General features: G+C 44.3%; 1 protein-coding gene across 3 annotated transcripts in view; it reads left to right on the top strand.

Annotated features, from left to right (window-relative positions):
- astn1 (astrotactin 1) overlaps window positions 1-13,891 on the top strand; it is a 49,325-nt gene that overhangs the window by 8,670 nt on the left and 26,764 nt on the right. For 2 of the 3 annotated variants that reach the window (XM_089008215.1, XM_089008217.1), the window contains exons 2-7: window positions 2,630-2,811; window positions 5,427-5,683; window positions 6,149-6,291; window positions 7,166-7,312; window positions 9,367-9,516; window positions 11,415-11,561. In XM_089008215.1, the coding sequence (XP_088864341.1) occupies window positions 2,630-2,811; window positions 5,427-5,683; window positions 6,149-6,291; window positions 7,166-7,312; window positions 9,367-9,516; window positions 11,415-11,561 (1,026 nt within the window). The remainder of the gene's footprint in view (window positions 1-2,629; window positions 2,812-5,426; window positions 5,684-6,148; window positions 6,292-7,165; window positions 7,313-9,366; window positions 9,517-11,414; window positions 11,562-13,891) is intronic. The other variant, XM_089008216.1, reaches the window with a different exon arrangement.

Below are 13,891 nucleotides of genomic sequence, written 5' to 3'. Positions count from 1 at the left end.
TCCCGTTTTGAGCGCGTCTAATTAGCTCGTTTATGATCAGGGATCCCACGCCAAAGTCCACTTGATGCTGTCCGTCAAAGCTTTCAAGCGCCGTCTCGCCGCACAGAGAATTTTGGGGATTGACGCAAAATATCCTAATCCAGCGAGCCACCAAACTGTGGCATCGGGGCCATTTGCGGCCCACTAGTCTTTCTTCGGCGGCCCGCGACATGACCAAATAAATAGTGATACCTTGGATTACGAATTTAATTGGTTTCCAGACCGAGTGTGTATCCCAACAAATAATTTTACATAGGAAACCATTAAAATGAGAATAATCCGTTCTCAGGTCCCCATCAAACATCATTTTTGACTAAATAAGCCTTAAAACTACACAAAACCAAAATTCTTTTATGTATAATAAATGCGCTATTGTATTGTAATTCAAGAAATAAACTGTGCTGTATAATGACGTGGTTTTATTGAACTTTGTGATGATAGTTGTCAATGGATGATAGCATTTTCCCCCCACAGATGAATTTGAAGACTTAATTTCAACGGTAGCCGATCGTCACGAGCGAAAGCAAAAGCCTCCGAGCACAATTTCATTTTTCTCTGACGGACGCTAATGGAAGCTAAAATGTCGTCGGCGTTGCATTGCGCTGTGCTGTCAAATGGACTTGTTGAAAAGGAACCGGCGGGAGACAATTTGGAGTCCATCCTGTCGGACGCTCTTATTAATGACAGCTTGTCATTTGGCCAAAATGGAAGCTGGGATTTGCCGACGGCCGCTTGACGGTCGGTCGGGCAGTTCTTGAAAATCGGCCTCAATTTGCCGAAGATTGCCAGAAGATCGCTAGAAGACTCGGTGTTCCGGCAGATGCGCCAATCATCCATTTGAGATGATGAGATGATGACGGACCGACCAATCGGGCGCCGTCACACTGGTCTTCCTGATTGAGGGCGGAGACACGGCGAAGGCAGCTCTGGAAAAAAATCCCATCACGCCGCCCTGATCATATTTTGCACGCGCCGCCCGGATGCTCGATTGCTTTGGTCTGTCTGCCAAACGGCAAAATGACAGCCTCGCTCTCGTGCTCTATTTCCACAGACGCTTGTGGAAAAAAAAGGATTCTCAAGTTTCCCCCGAGCCAAATAAATAAATAAATACAATTGCAATAGAATCAGTGATGGGCCATCAGGGCCCGCAAAGCCTTCTCTGCTGGCCTAAAAATATCTGAATCGCAGACTCATGTAAATTCTATTTTGTCCATGTACAGTGATACCTTGGCTTAGGAAATTAATTGGTTCGGAAAGTGTGTGTATCCCAAACATGAATTTCCCATAGGAAATCATTCAAATGAGAATAATCCGTTCCCAGGTCCCTATAAAACATAATTGTCAACGCCTTAAAACTACACAAAATAGACCTTATTTTATGTATAATAAATGTGCTATGGTATTTTAATGAAAGAAATAAACTGTACTGTATAATAATAAAGTACGTTTGTAGCGTACTAGCACGAGGACGCTAAGTGACTCAAATTTTCACCTCGTTGGTGTTTTTCAACGATCTCCTTCTACTTTATACGTATATATTTTTTGCAGGCTTTTGAATTGAATGAGATGAGTAGTTTGTGGAGGAGCACTTGCTCTTCTGATCCGGCATGCAAAATTGCCTTTTTGGCTCGTCAGCGGGGTCACCTGGATGCTTTTCCCTCAACCGCGACGCTTTTTCCTCCCTTAAATGGACTTCAAGGCCATTTTTTCTTCTTACCTGATGAAAAATTGACGGGCAAAGTGGCGCAGAGAGCGAGAGAGCTTAGAAATAATTCCACCTCAAGTGGATTCCCCCAGCCCGGAAAATGTTTCAATCTAGTGGATGAAGTGGTATGCCACTGGTGTAATCCCCCCGTTCACCAGGAAGCTTCTGCAGAAGGTTCAAAGCACCAGGTCGGATTTGACCAACCCAGGCATTTCCCAATGAAATCTGCACAATGTGACCAAAGCAGCAGGAGGACCAGCAACTTCCAACGCCCTCAATTTCGATTGATTACACACACACACACACACACATTCTTTTCTCAATGGTTTTGTAAGGTCCGAATAACTCCAGCTAAGGAGTGAGGACCACCATTTCTGATAAGTTTAGAGAAGAACTAGTGTTCCATTTGAAGACTAAATGTCAGGCAATTCCCACGTCAACTTGTTTAAAAACAAAGCAATAAAACGTGAACTTGAAACTGAAATAACAGCAGGAGTGAGGTTTCTGAGTGGCTACATTCAAAGTCCTCACCCCAGTAGAGAATTTGGTTAAAATATCGATTTACTTTATGTGGTATGAACTTTTTCCTCTCATTAACCACACACACACACATAAGCACACACAGTGAGTAAAAAGTGTGTGTGTGTATCCAAGTAAAATGAAAATACACATAAAAAAAATCATGTTGGGTGGACCTCTGTGAAACTGTAACAGATGCATATAGAGAACCTGTAGAAGCCTTTCGAATGATAGAAAACTTGTGAGGACGGGCCAAAAGGTCCTCACTTGTCCAAAATGTCCTCAGTACGTCCGGTCTAAAAAGTTAGCGGTCCTCCCAAGACCGGTCATACAAACACACGTTTTTGCTGTTTTTGCGCACCCCAGAGATTTCCGGGAATTCTGAGGACATCCCGTTGGTGCGATGGCGGCAGCAGTGGCTGGAAAACGGCACTTTGCTCTTTCACATCCACCACCAGGACGGCGCCGTCGGCCCCCCCGAAGCCACCCAAAATCCGGCCGACGCTTCCGCCGCGGAGGAGCTGCGCATCCTGCACATCTCCGTCATGGTAAAGTAGCTTTTTTTTGGGACATTAAAAAAAATGTTTCTTTGAATCCACAAGAAGCTTTATTTTAGCGCAAGATGAATTGGGATTTCCAGGTTGAGGCCCGCAGTCGGCAAAAAGCTGTTGTCACGGCTCGCTCTTATTTGAAAACACCCTCTGGAGGTGGTTCCGGGTGAGCCACGACCATAGTCCGGGGGGGCGCAAAGGAGCAGGGCGGCTCCAAAACGGCGGCAAAAGGCCTCGTGGAAGAAACCCCCTTGGCAATTCATTGAAATCCTTGGTGTTTTTTTTGGAATCGGGCACATCAAAATTGCAATGACGTTGAAAATTGAAATTGAATATTACCTTCAAGTATTTATTCTTTTCTTCTTTGGCAACATTTAAAAAAATATTGCCATCTGGGATTTTATTAAATTATATCTTTTTTGGTGTTATATCATCATTATTTGAGATTTTTTTATGAGAAAATTGCCAATTTATAGATTTTTTTTTAAATTAGGTCATCGTTATTTCAGAATTTTTTTATTAGAAGATTGTTATGTTTTATATATATATATATATATATTAAAATTAGATAATCGTTATTTGATTATTTTTTTTATTAGAAAATTGCCATTTTATAAATTTTTCAAAATTATATAATGGTAATGTGCAATTTTTTTTATTCTTCATTCTACACGCGGGCCAGATGTCATTGATTTGATTGACAGAGGCTGCGGGCCAAATGAAAACTGACCATGGGCCACATTTGTCCCCCGGGCCGGATTTTGGACACGTCTGATGTACATATTTCCACGTTGAGATGAAATAAGATGAAACGCAGTGCTCTGTTTTTTGAGAGGGTGGGGGCGACATGTGGCACAAATTAGCATTTTATGGCAGGTGTCAAAACAGCAGGAGAGACTTGACGCCAGGCACCCAAAATGCCTTCAAACAGAATCGATCGAGTTTTTTTTTTTTTTTTTTGGACTGTGATATAATATAGATATAAGCAACAAATAAATATTGACGGCAGCTCCAAGTCCGCTGGGAAATCACTTGGACTTATTTGCTCCTGACCGTTTTATGCTCAAAGCAAATAGTCACTTTCTCCCACTGAGCTTTTCTTCCCAAGCCCGCTGCGCTTGGGTCGCAAACGTTATGCCTACAACCCCCCAAAAGAATGTTTCTCAAAGGTTTATTTTTGGGGTGTGTGTGTGTGTGTGTATATTTAAATGAGCCAGGCTTGTTAACAACGCGGCAAATTCATCTGACATTTTTATTTTCACTCGACGGGAAAAACGTTCCTGCAGCCTTGCTCATTTGTTTCCATCTGCTTTTGCACGTGGCTGCCGCTGCTCACCCAAAGAAAAACTGATCCTGTGACTGCAAAGTGACCTTGACAGTTTTGAAAGGCGCTTAGAAATTAAATGTGATAATAGTAGTAGTAGTGGTGTGTAGTAAATAATATCTAAATAATAATAAATATAACATTAATATAATAAAAAGAACTAATAAGTTAAATAAAAATTTGGAGTTGATAAAGCCGTCTTTAAGAACCGGATCGTTCGCGAATGACACACGGGCCACGGCGGCACGACGCGATCGTTGCGGGCAAAGGCCGAAGTGGATTGAAAATGCATTCCGATGACGTCCGGCCAGCCATTTTTCGGCCGCAACGTCGAGCGTGGCGTTCCGCTTCTGATTTGGACTCCCGACCGACCGACCGAGCCCGCTCGCTCCTCGCGGAACGTGAGCGATCGGTTTCTGTTTTGCGGCCGAATCGGCGGCGAGGTCACGGAAGGCGGCCGTCTGGAGTCTGTCGCTTTCCGCTCCAATTGCGAGAAAGGCGGCGAGGTCGCGTTTTCTACTTTTCTTTCAAAGAACGCCCGGGTGGCCGCGGCCGACGCGCCAAATCAATAAGAGACTTTTTTCCCCGCGCGACGGCGCCTCTCCTGGCCTTATCGCTTGCGAAACAAGCGGCGTCCTTTGAGAACGTTGCCTTTCAGCACCGTTTCAGGGGAAATGGAAACAAAGGCAATCTTCCAAGAAGAAAGTGGTCTCGTGCGTTTTCTCCGTCCACTCGTTCACAGAAGATTCAGTTTTTCAATGCGGCGTCGTGAAAAATGACAAAAACCCTGGCACTGGAGTGGACGCGCGCAATTTTGACTATCTATTAGCTGTGGCCAGCACTTTATTCGCACCCAAGCATGAAAAAAGACAACCGGAAGGAAAGGCGCTCTCCGTCACTTGAAATGTTTGAATTCCTGAATACATTTGGGGATGGCACTGAATGGGTTAAAAACAACGGCTGGATGGCTTGCGGAAAAAGAAAAAGCGAAGGAGCCGCGGCGGAACGGATTGGGGCGACTGCTTTACAAGAAAGAGTGCAAGGGTCACATGGATTGACGCTTGAGGCCATCCGCGACGCTTTGAGGAGCCGCGGCCGCGTCAAAATCAAGATGGCGAGCGTCAAAGGATGCTGATGAACGAACGCCGTGCGTGACGAGAAGAAGGCGGCGCAAACGTCCGCACGGCAACATTCGATTTAGAAAATCTTTAAAATTTTAGACAATGAAAATGTCCTTTTATCACCGATCCGGGCTTTGATCCTCGATGTCCTCGATGTCCTCCCACAGGGCGGGACGGTCGCCCTGCTGCTGTCCGTCCTGTGCCTGGTCCTGGTCCTGTACGGCCGTCGCCGCCGGCGCAAGCGTCGCCGCGTCCCTCAGCCTCAGAAGAGCGCCAGCGCCGAGGCGGCCAACGAGATCCATTACATCCCCTCCGTGCTGATGGGAGGCCAGGCCCGAGAGAGCTTGAGGAACTCCCGGGGCCAGGGGCCCAACTCCGGGGGGACCCTCGCTATCCGCGAGACCCCCATCCTGGATGGCTACAAGTAGGGCCGGGCCCCCTTCACTCCACCCACAAGTTAATAGATAGAAAGCTATCGCTAATAGCTAGCTAACACGCTGAATGTCACTATTACATAGATAGAAAGCTAGCTAGCCACCTATAGCTAGCTGGACAGCTAGATAGTTAGCTAACACGCTGAATGTTACTATTAAATGGATAGAAAGCTAGCTAGCCTGCTAGTTAATAGATAATCGATAGCTATCCACCTAGATAGCTCTACAGCTGATGCTGCCCCCTTGTGGAAGAGAAAAAAATCGCCACAGGCCGCTGCAAGCATGAAAAAACAAAAACCAGAACAAATTGGAGAATGGCGCGCGACGTCATATTTTCAATTCCCGACTAATTGGATTGGATTTGCCTTTATTAGTCTCGCAGTGTTAATCGTGGCTTTATTGATTGGGATGAAAGATGAATTTCCAAAAGTGGCGAATGTTCCGGTTGTCCTCAGGTACGAGTACGACATCACGGACCTGCGTCACCATCTGCAGCGAGAGTGCATGAACGGGGGGGAGGAGTTTGCCGGTCAAGTGGGACGGACGCTGGATTCCCTGCAGGCCTGCAATGACAACAATCAGATGGACCTCGCCCCGGGTCAGTTGGGCTCAACTCTGCACCCTGTCCTGTCCCCTTAAAGGACAACCGACACCGCCGGACAAGTTGTCACAAAATCACTTCTACCGAGCCGTTTACTCTGGAGCGCCGTCGGAGCTTTCTCTCTCTCGTCTCGACGTCTGATGTTCTCCTTTGTGGATGTGCGTCAAAGCGGATTTTAACCAATCGCAGGGGGCTTTACGGCTCCGATAAGTGGCTTCATATACTGGACGAAACCCAGATCGTGCGACATCCTGCGCGTGCGTTTTCTCGCCGCGACATTGCAGTCCTCCCATTGATGAGGAAGGACTTCTTTCATCGATTGCAAACTCAACCCGGAAGTAACTCAGATAGATAGGTAGCTAGCTAATCGATAGCTAACAGATAGCTAGCCAGGCCTTCACTCAACCCGGAAGTAACTCAGATAGATAGAAAGCTAGCTAGCTAATAGATAGCTAAGTAACTCGGATAGAAAGCTACATAGCTAACAGATAGCTAGCCAGGCCTTCACTCAACCCAGGAGTAACTCAGATAGAAAGCTAGCTAGCTAATAGACAGCTAATATTGTATAGTTTTAAGGCTTATTTAGTAGAAAATGATGTTTTATGGGCACCCGGGAACGGATTATTCTCATTGTAATGGTTTCTTGTGGGAAATAAATGTTTGGAAGAGGAACTTTTCTGGGAACCAATTAAATTTGTGAGATGAGGTATCACTGTCCAGGAATATAAGCCGTCACTCTCGCGGCGCCATTTTGCAGTCTAAAGCTAGCTAGCTTGCTAGCTAGCTAGCCATTCATATAAAAGAAAATAACAATATTGATTGTTCAGTGTTGTGTATTAATGTCATTTTTGTTTGTTTGTTTCCTCCGCAGTGAGCGAAAACAAGCTGTCCCTGATGAACAAATATCAGGAGAATCTCATCGCCACCAGTCCACTGGACAGCAACCACGCGCAGAACGCTTTGCTTCCTCACAACACCTCAACCAGCCAGCGCAAACGTCTCTCCAGCAACAATCGCAGTGAGTCACTCGCTCTGATTGCCCCTTTCGTCACACGCAAGAAAAGGATTTCCTTTCTTTCTTTTTTTTCTCTTCACCACGCATTTCACCCACCAGCTGCTTTCACTGTTTAATCAGACTGAGTCGCTGTTTGTTGAAATGAGTTTTGTACAAATAAAAGATGAGCATTGAAATCCACAGCGGATCCAATCCCACACCCCAAAAAAAAAAAAAAAAATAATAATAATACACTGATACCTCAGCTTACCAACGGAATTGGTTCCCAGAAAGCGTGTGTAACGCGAAAAGTTAGTCTTCCAAGCATTTATTTCTCATAAGAAACCATTAAAAGGAGAATAATCTGTTCCCAGGTCCCCATAAAACATCATTTTCTACCAAATAAGCCTTGAAGCTACACAAAATACAAGGATACCTCAGCTTACGAACTTAATTGTTTCCCAGATAGTGTGTGTAAAACGCCTAAAGTGTGTATCTCAAAAATTAATTTCCAATAGGAAACCATTAAAATGAGACTAATCCATTCCCGGGTCCCGATTAAACATACTTTTCTACTAAATAAGCATTAAAACTACACAAAATATACCTTATTTTATGTATAATAATTGTGCTGTTGTATTGTAATTAAAGAAATAAACTGTACTGTATAATCAAGTCATGTTATTTGTCTTTGTGATGGTCGTTGATGTCGTTGCCACTTGATGATATCCCAGTGAGGTTGGCGATAATACCCTCACTCACACTGTGCCCTGCTAGCTGCTTTTTGTTCATCCAAATCAACCTCTTCTATTGCCTGAGACCGTTGCTTAGACAACACAGAAACACCCTTAGCCACACGTCGCAATGGTCGACTTAGCGTACTGGGACGCTAAATCACCCACCGCAGACCTCGTTGGTGTTTTTTGATGATCTCCTTCTGGTCGACTGTGATTTTCTTTTGCGTCCTCTTCGGCGTAACACTAGCCTGCGGTGGGGTCTTTTTCGGTCAATAATAGCAAAAGTACTGCACTCGATAACAAACCACGTCTGCATTAAAAGAAACTAGTCCGCCAGCCACTGTGGCGCTGTGTGGTTTGGTTTGTCCGCCGGCCAAGATTATATTCTCACAAATGTAATGTTTGTAAACTGAAGCGTTTGTAAGATGAGGTATCACTGTACATTTGGATGAGCAGTGGCTTTTTTGTCCCCTATTCACACAAAACTAGCGTCCTCGGGAGTCGCCTATGGCGTGCTTTCATCAAAATATACCAAGGCTCATGAATTATAGTCGCAAAATCAATTAACGACGGAGGACAAATAAATCATGTCGGGAAAGCAAATAAAGTCTCGTTGGACCAGTCGAGTCAGCCACTGTTGACTTATCTTCTTTTTTTATTTTTATGTATTTGATGATTTTTTTTAATGAGCATTTTTTTGCCTGGATGCTGCTAAATTGGTTTAGGGGGGAAAAGGACAGAAAGAGAGAAAGATGAGTCTCAGTTGAGATGATTCAAAAATGAATATGGCACACCGGATGACGTTAACTACAGTTCAGTGATACCTCGGCTTACGAACGCTTTAGCTTACAAACTTTTCGGCTTACGAATATGAAATTCACCAGAATTTAATCTTGGCATACAAACTAGTTTTCGGCGCACCAACCACTATTTTGCTCGCTATTTTGCTAGCTTTCTATAGCTATTGATCTAGCTATTCAGCTAGGTAGCTATAGCTATCTATCTGCCTATCTCTCTCTCCCTCGCTAGCTCGCTATAAGTATCACGCTAGCTGTTTAGCTAGCTTTCTATAGCTATTAATCAAGTTATTTCGCTATTTAGCTATTTATCAAGCTAGCTAGCTAGCTATAAGTAGCACGTTGCTGTTTAGCTAGCTTTTCTATAGCTATTAATCTAGCTATTTAGCTGTCTAGCAAGCTAGCTAGCTAGCTAATTTGTGTGTCTGTGTGCGATTGAGGAAGCTTCTGGAATAGTTGCCTGGTAACAAAGCTATTTATAACCGTTCATTTCTATCCTTGTTTTTAAATTGTATTTGTGTGTGTGTGTGTGTGAATCCAACAGCGGGTTCCAATTTCTTGAACCCAGACGGAGACTCCGGCACCGAGGCCGACAGCGAGCCTCAGCTGGCTTTTTACACCGACCCAAACCGCAGTCGGCGCCGGAGTCGAGGTATGCGAAACGGTAACGGCAACAGCGCGTGGGGCTCAGGGGGTAAGGACCACTTCCACTTCCACTTCCACTTTTCTTTCTCTCCGCCTTTGATGGTGTCGCCTTGGCAACGCGCGACCAGTAATATTGATGGCGGGCGGTCGGCGCCGCCGTCGGGTCCGCTTTCCGCTGGCGAGCGAGCATGCGCCTCCGCCAAATCACGTCAGGCAAGATCAGTGGGTCGCCGTGTTGGACGTGTTCATACGTCGCATCTTGAGACGCCTCGTTGGGAAATAATATCGGCGGCAATATTATTTCTCGCCTTCAAGCGCCACCTTCTTCGGATCTGGCCGCGTAGAAAGAATGACATGTACAGAACCGGTGAAGGCAACGCAGGAAATTGATCAATAAATAAATGATATTTGTTTATTCGTTTATTTGTTTTAAGGCACAAATTTTGGCATCATAAGAATAAGAATTCATTTAATTTCTAAGCGCCTTTCAAAACTCTCAAGGTCACTATACTGTCACAGGATCAGTTTTTCTGCGGGTGAGCAGCGGCAGCCACACGCGCCAGCGTTCACTCAACCCAGAAGTAACTCAGATAGAAAGCTAGCTAATGTATAGCTAATAGATAGCTAGCTCGACAGCGAGATAGCTAGTCGAGAGCAAATAGATGGCTAGCTAGATACCTAAATAGCTATTAAGCTAATAGTGATAATAATAATAATAATAATCCATTTCATTTATAAGCATTTTTCAAAACTCTCAAGGTCACTTTACAGTCACAGGATAAGTTTTTTTTCTGAGGGTGAGCAGCGGCAGCCACACGCGCCAGCGTTCACTCGAATAGATAGCTGATAACTAGCGAATAGATAGCAAATAGCTAGTGAATAGATAGCTCATCCCTAGAAAATGTTTGAAAAATCCACATTTTCTCATGAAAATACTTGATTGATTTTTGGAAGAATGTTTTTTTCCTGACAATGAAATTTCAGGGAAAGGATTTGTTTTTAAAGGTGCCGCAAAATGTGCCCGAAACATTTTAGGAGAAGATGATTGACGTTTAAAATCCTTGTCGCAAAAAAGCTACAAAAATAAATAGCTAAATAAATAGCAATAGAATAGATAGCAAGTAGCTAGTGTATAGATAGCGTTTTGAAATGAAATGTACGATGAATATTATTATGACGATGATTGTAAAAGACAATGGCCTTAAACTAAATTCTGCTGTCAAAAGATGTTTGGAGGCCGGCGCCGCGCCTGCGAGGCAATTATTGCGGCGGCGCGTGCACACGTGTCTGTCGCAAATATAGCAAAGCTTCTCCGTGCGCAGCCAACACCTTTAATTCAAGCCGGCAAACTAGAATCAAGAGCCGCCGGTGGCGTTGATTTTCAACAAGGACGAGCGAGCGTATTTATTGGAATTGGAGCGCGTGCCGCAAATTTTCAAGTCAAAATCGCAATCAAAGTTTGTTTCACGTTTTCTTGGCTCCGACCAAGCATTGTAACTTATCTTAGCTGGGTATCTCGCTGGCTATCTTTTTACTGTCCGTTGGCTAGCTGGCTGGCTAGCTAGCTAGCTGGTGAACTATTTATTATTTATTTATTTATTTATTAGTTGCGGAAAAACACGACAAAAAAGGCAAACATTTGAATGTGTTTGTTTGTTGAAACAGTGCTTGACAATTAGCGAGCGTTGTTTTGTTTGTTTGTTTGTTTGTTTGTTTGTTTGTTTTCCTCCATCGTTGCGTCACCCCGACCTCCCAAACGCTTGACGCATTTGCGCAATCAATTGCCGGCAGGCTGATTGTTTGATTGTTGTCTAATTTGTGTAACGCGCGGTGTGATGTTGACGTTGCATGTGCCGTGTGCCGTGCGTGTGTGGCTAAGAAATGAAGGCTTGAAGCGGCTGGCCGGCAATGTCTGCGCGTATTTGCGTTTGTTGTTGTCGGCCGCAGGTTCCCCGAGGAGCCCCGTCAATAAGACCACGCTGACGCTGATCAGCGCGGTGAGCTGCCTGATGGGCCTGGTCTACTGCGCTCACATTTCCTGCAACCTCGCCGTCCGCGTGGTCCTCCACGTGCCCGAGCACCTCATTGCCGACGGTGAGGCTTCTCCCGACAGCTTTCTCACGATGACTCGCGTCGTCCTCAAACTCGACATTCTGTGGGTGGCTCCTGCAATTTGAGTGAAAATGACAAAAACCCTGGCACGGGAGCAGCGCGCACGTTTCACCTCTTCTTTTAGGATTTAAAATGTCATCTTTCTTCTCATCACTAAGTAATCATCATCATCATTTGATTTCTAAGCGCATTCCAAAACTCTCAAGGTCACTTAACAGTCACGTGATCCGTTTTTCTCTGGGTGAGCAGCTGCAGGCACATGCGCCAGCATTCACTCAACCCCTAAAGTGACTCAAATAGATAGAAAGTAAGACTTTTTGCCCCTACTTGACAATATGCTATCTAGCTAGCTAGCTACCTATGTATTTGCTATCTCATTTACTTTTTTTATTTATCTGTTTGATTTATGTTAGTTATGTATTCATTTATTTATTTATTCATTTATACAGTAAAGTGTCATTATATCGATATACTCGGGAGTCGCAAAAAATATCGATATATCCCATCCTGCGGCATGTAAATTTTCTCCTTGCATTCATAGAAATGTATCGTAATAAGCAGTACTATCGATATAACGAGACTTTACTGTATTTATTTATTTATTCAAACTGCGGTGCGCTGTATACATCAAGAATACAGTATTTTATTTACATTATCTATCTATCTAGTTATCTATTAGTTAGCTAGGTAGCTATGTAGCTAGCTAACATTAGCTATTTAGCTATATAGCTATCAATCTGTTAGCTAGCTAGTTAGCTTTCTATCTATTTGAGTTACTTCCGGGGTGAGTGAACTGTGGCTGCCGCTGCTCACCCGCAGAAAAAAAAAACCTCATGTATCTGTAAAGTGTCCTTGAGTGTTTTGAAAAGCGCCTAGGAATGAAATGGAATATTATTATGATTGTTCATATTTACTTTGCTTTGAAATCGTGAGGTGTGGGTGGCGTGGCTAGCGTAGCGTAGCGTCGCAGCTGGTATATTTGCGGAGCGTTTCCAGCCACCCGCCGGGCGACCAAACGGCTGCAGGTGTTTGGCGGGGGAGCCGATGATTGGCTTTGCGCTCCGCCAGACAAAGGTAAATGTCAGGGGGAGACCCCCCGCGCCATCACTCTCGTGTGATGCCATCTGGAAGCAGCGCCGCGTTTTTTGGGGTCGGGTCACACAGAACCGCCGGCGGGAAGGCCTTCTTTGCTTCTTATTTCCACTTTGGACTTTCTTGTGCCGCGCTTGGAAAACCTTGCCAGTCGTTCAAGAGTAAAAGGCAATACGGTGAGACCTCAGCTTACCAACTTAATTGCTTGCCGGAAAGTGCCAAAAGTTCATCTTGCAAACAGTTAAGTCCCACAAGAAACCATTAAAATGAGAATAATCCGTTCCCAGGGCCCCATCAAACATCATTTTCTACACAAAAAAAAAGCCTTAAAGGACAACCGACAACTAGCTAACCAACGGACTACTGAGGGCATTTGACAAAGATTTCACCACATATAGCCATATTTCACAACTATTTGAATCATATTCATAACTGGATGAGTAACAAGAAAGCATCTTTTTCCGAATTTGAACACTCTGAAGCCATTGTATGATTCTGGAGCACGGCAGTTTGTGAAGGGGTATCCTGATGTGACGTCACGAACAAGGGGGCGGGCCACTTCGGGTTTCAATTTGAAGTCGTTTTTCGACACTTTAATTCATTTTGATTGGTGTTTTGACTTAAAATATCAGCCTGCGTGTTTTGGCTATTTTAGATGCTATCAAACATTTTTCTGATGGCAGTTAGGAAACAAAAAATAAGGTATAATTTGTGCAGTTTTAGTGTATAATAAACGTGCTGTTGTAGTGTATAATCAAGTGTTTTTATTGACCTTTGTGATGGTCGTTGATGTCGTTGCCTCTTGGTGGTATCCGACTTACATACATTACAATACAATACAATACATTCCAGAGCGACTGGCCTCACCCATCTATCGTGCGCAGGTCTGATTTGATTCACAAGGCGAAGCACCGGCCCGCCGGGGAGCCATTAAAAAAAAAAAAAAGACATAAAAAATCAGCCCAGTTGTCCGCCGAGGAGAACTCGGAAAGGAGAGATGAAAGATGGCCAATTTTGCTTGCTGAATGACAAATGTTTCCGTAAATGTCTCCGCAATCTTGATTTGATGTCACGGTCAAACTCCTCCTAAAAATCTCGTCGTCGGGGGAAGAAGAAGCGTTTGTTTTCATGGCGACGAACGCCCTCCGCTTGTTTTTGCTTGAAGTCATTATTTCCACACGTTTGTCGACGTGCGCTATCTTTGCCGTTCGCCACGCGGA

Source organism: Hippocampus bargibanti, linkage group LG11, assembly GCF_051943395.1.
Source record: "Hippocampus bargibanti isolate YZ-2025 linkage group LG11, ASM5194339v1, whole genome shotgun sequence".
NCBI classification, from domain to species: domain Eukaryota; kingdom Metazoa; phylum Chordata; class Actinopteri; order Syngnathiformes; family Syngnathidae; genus Hippocampus; species Hippocampus bargibanti.
This window is presented reverse-complemented; position numbering and strand designations above follow the sequence as displayed.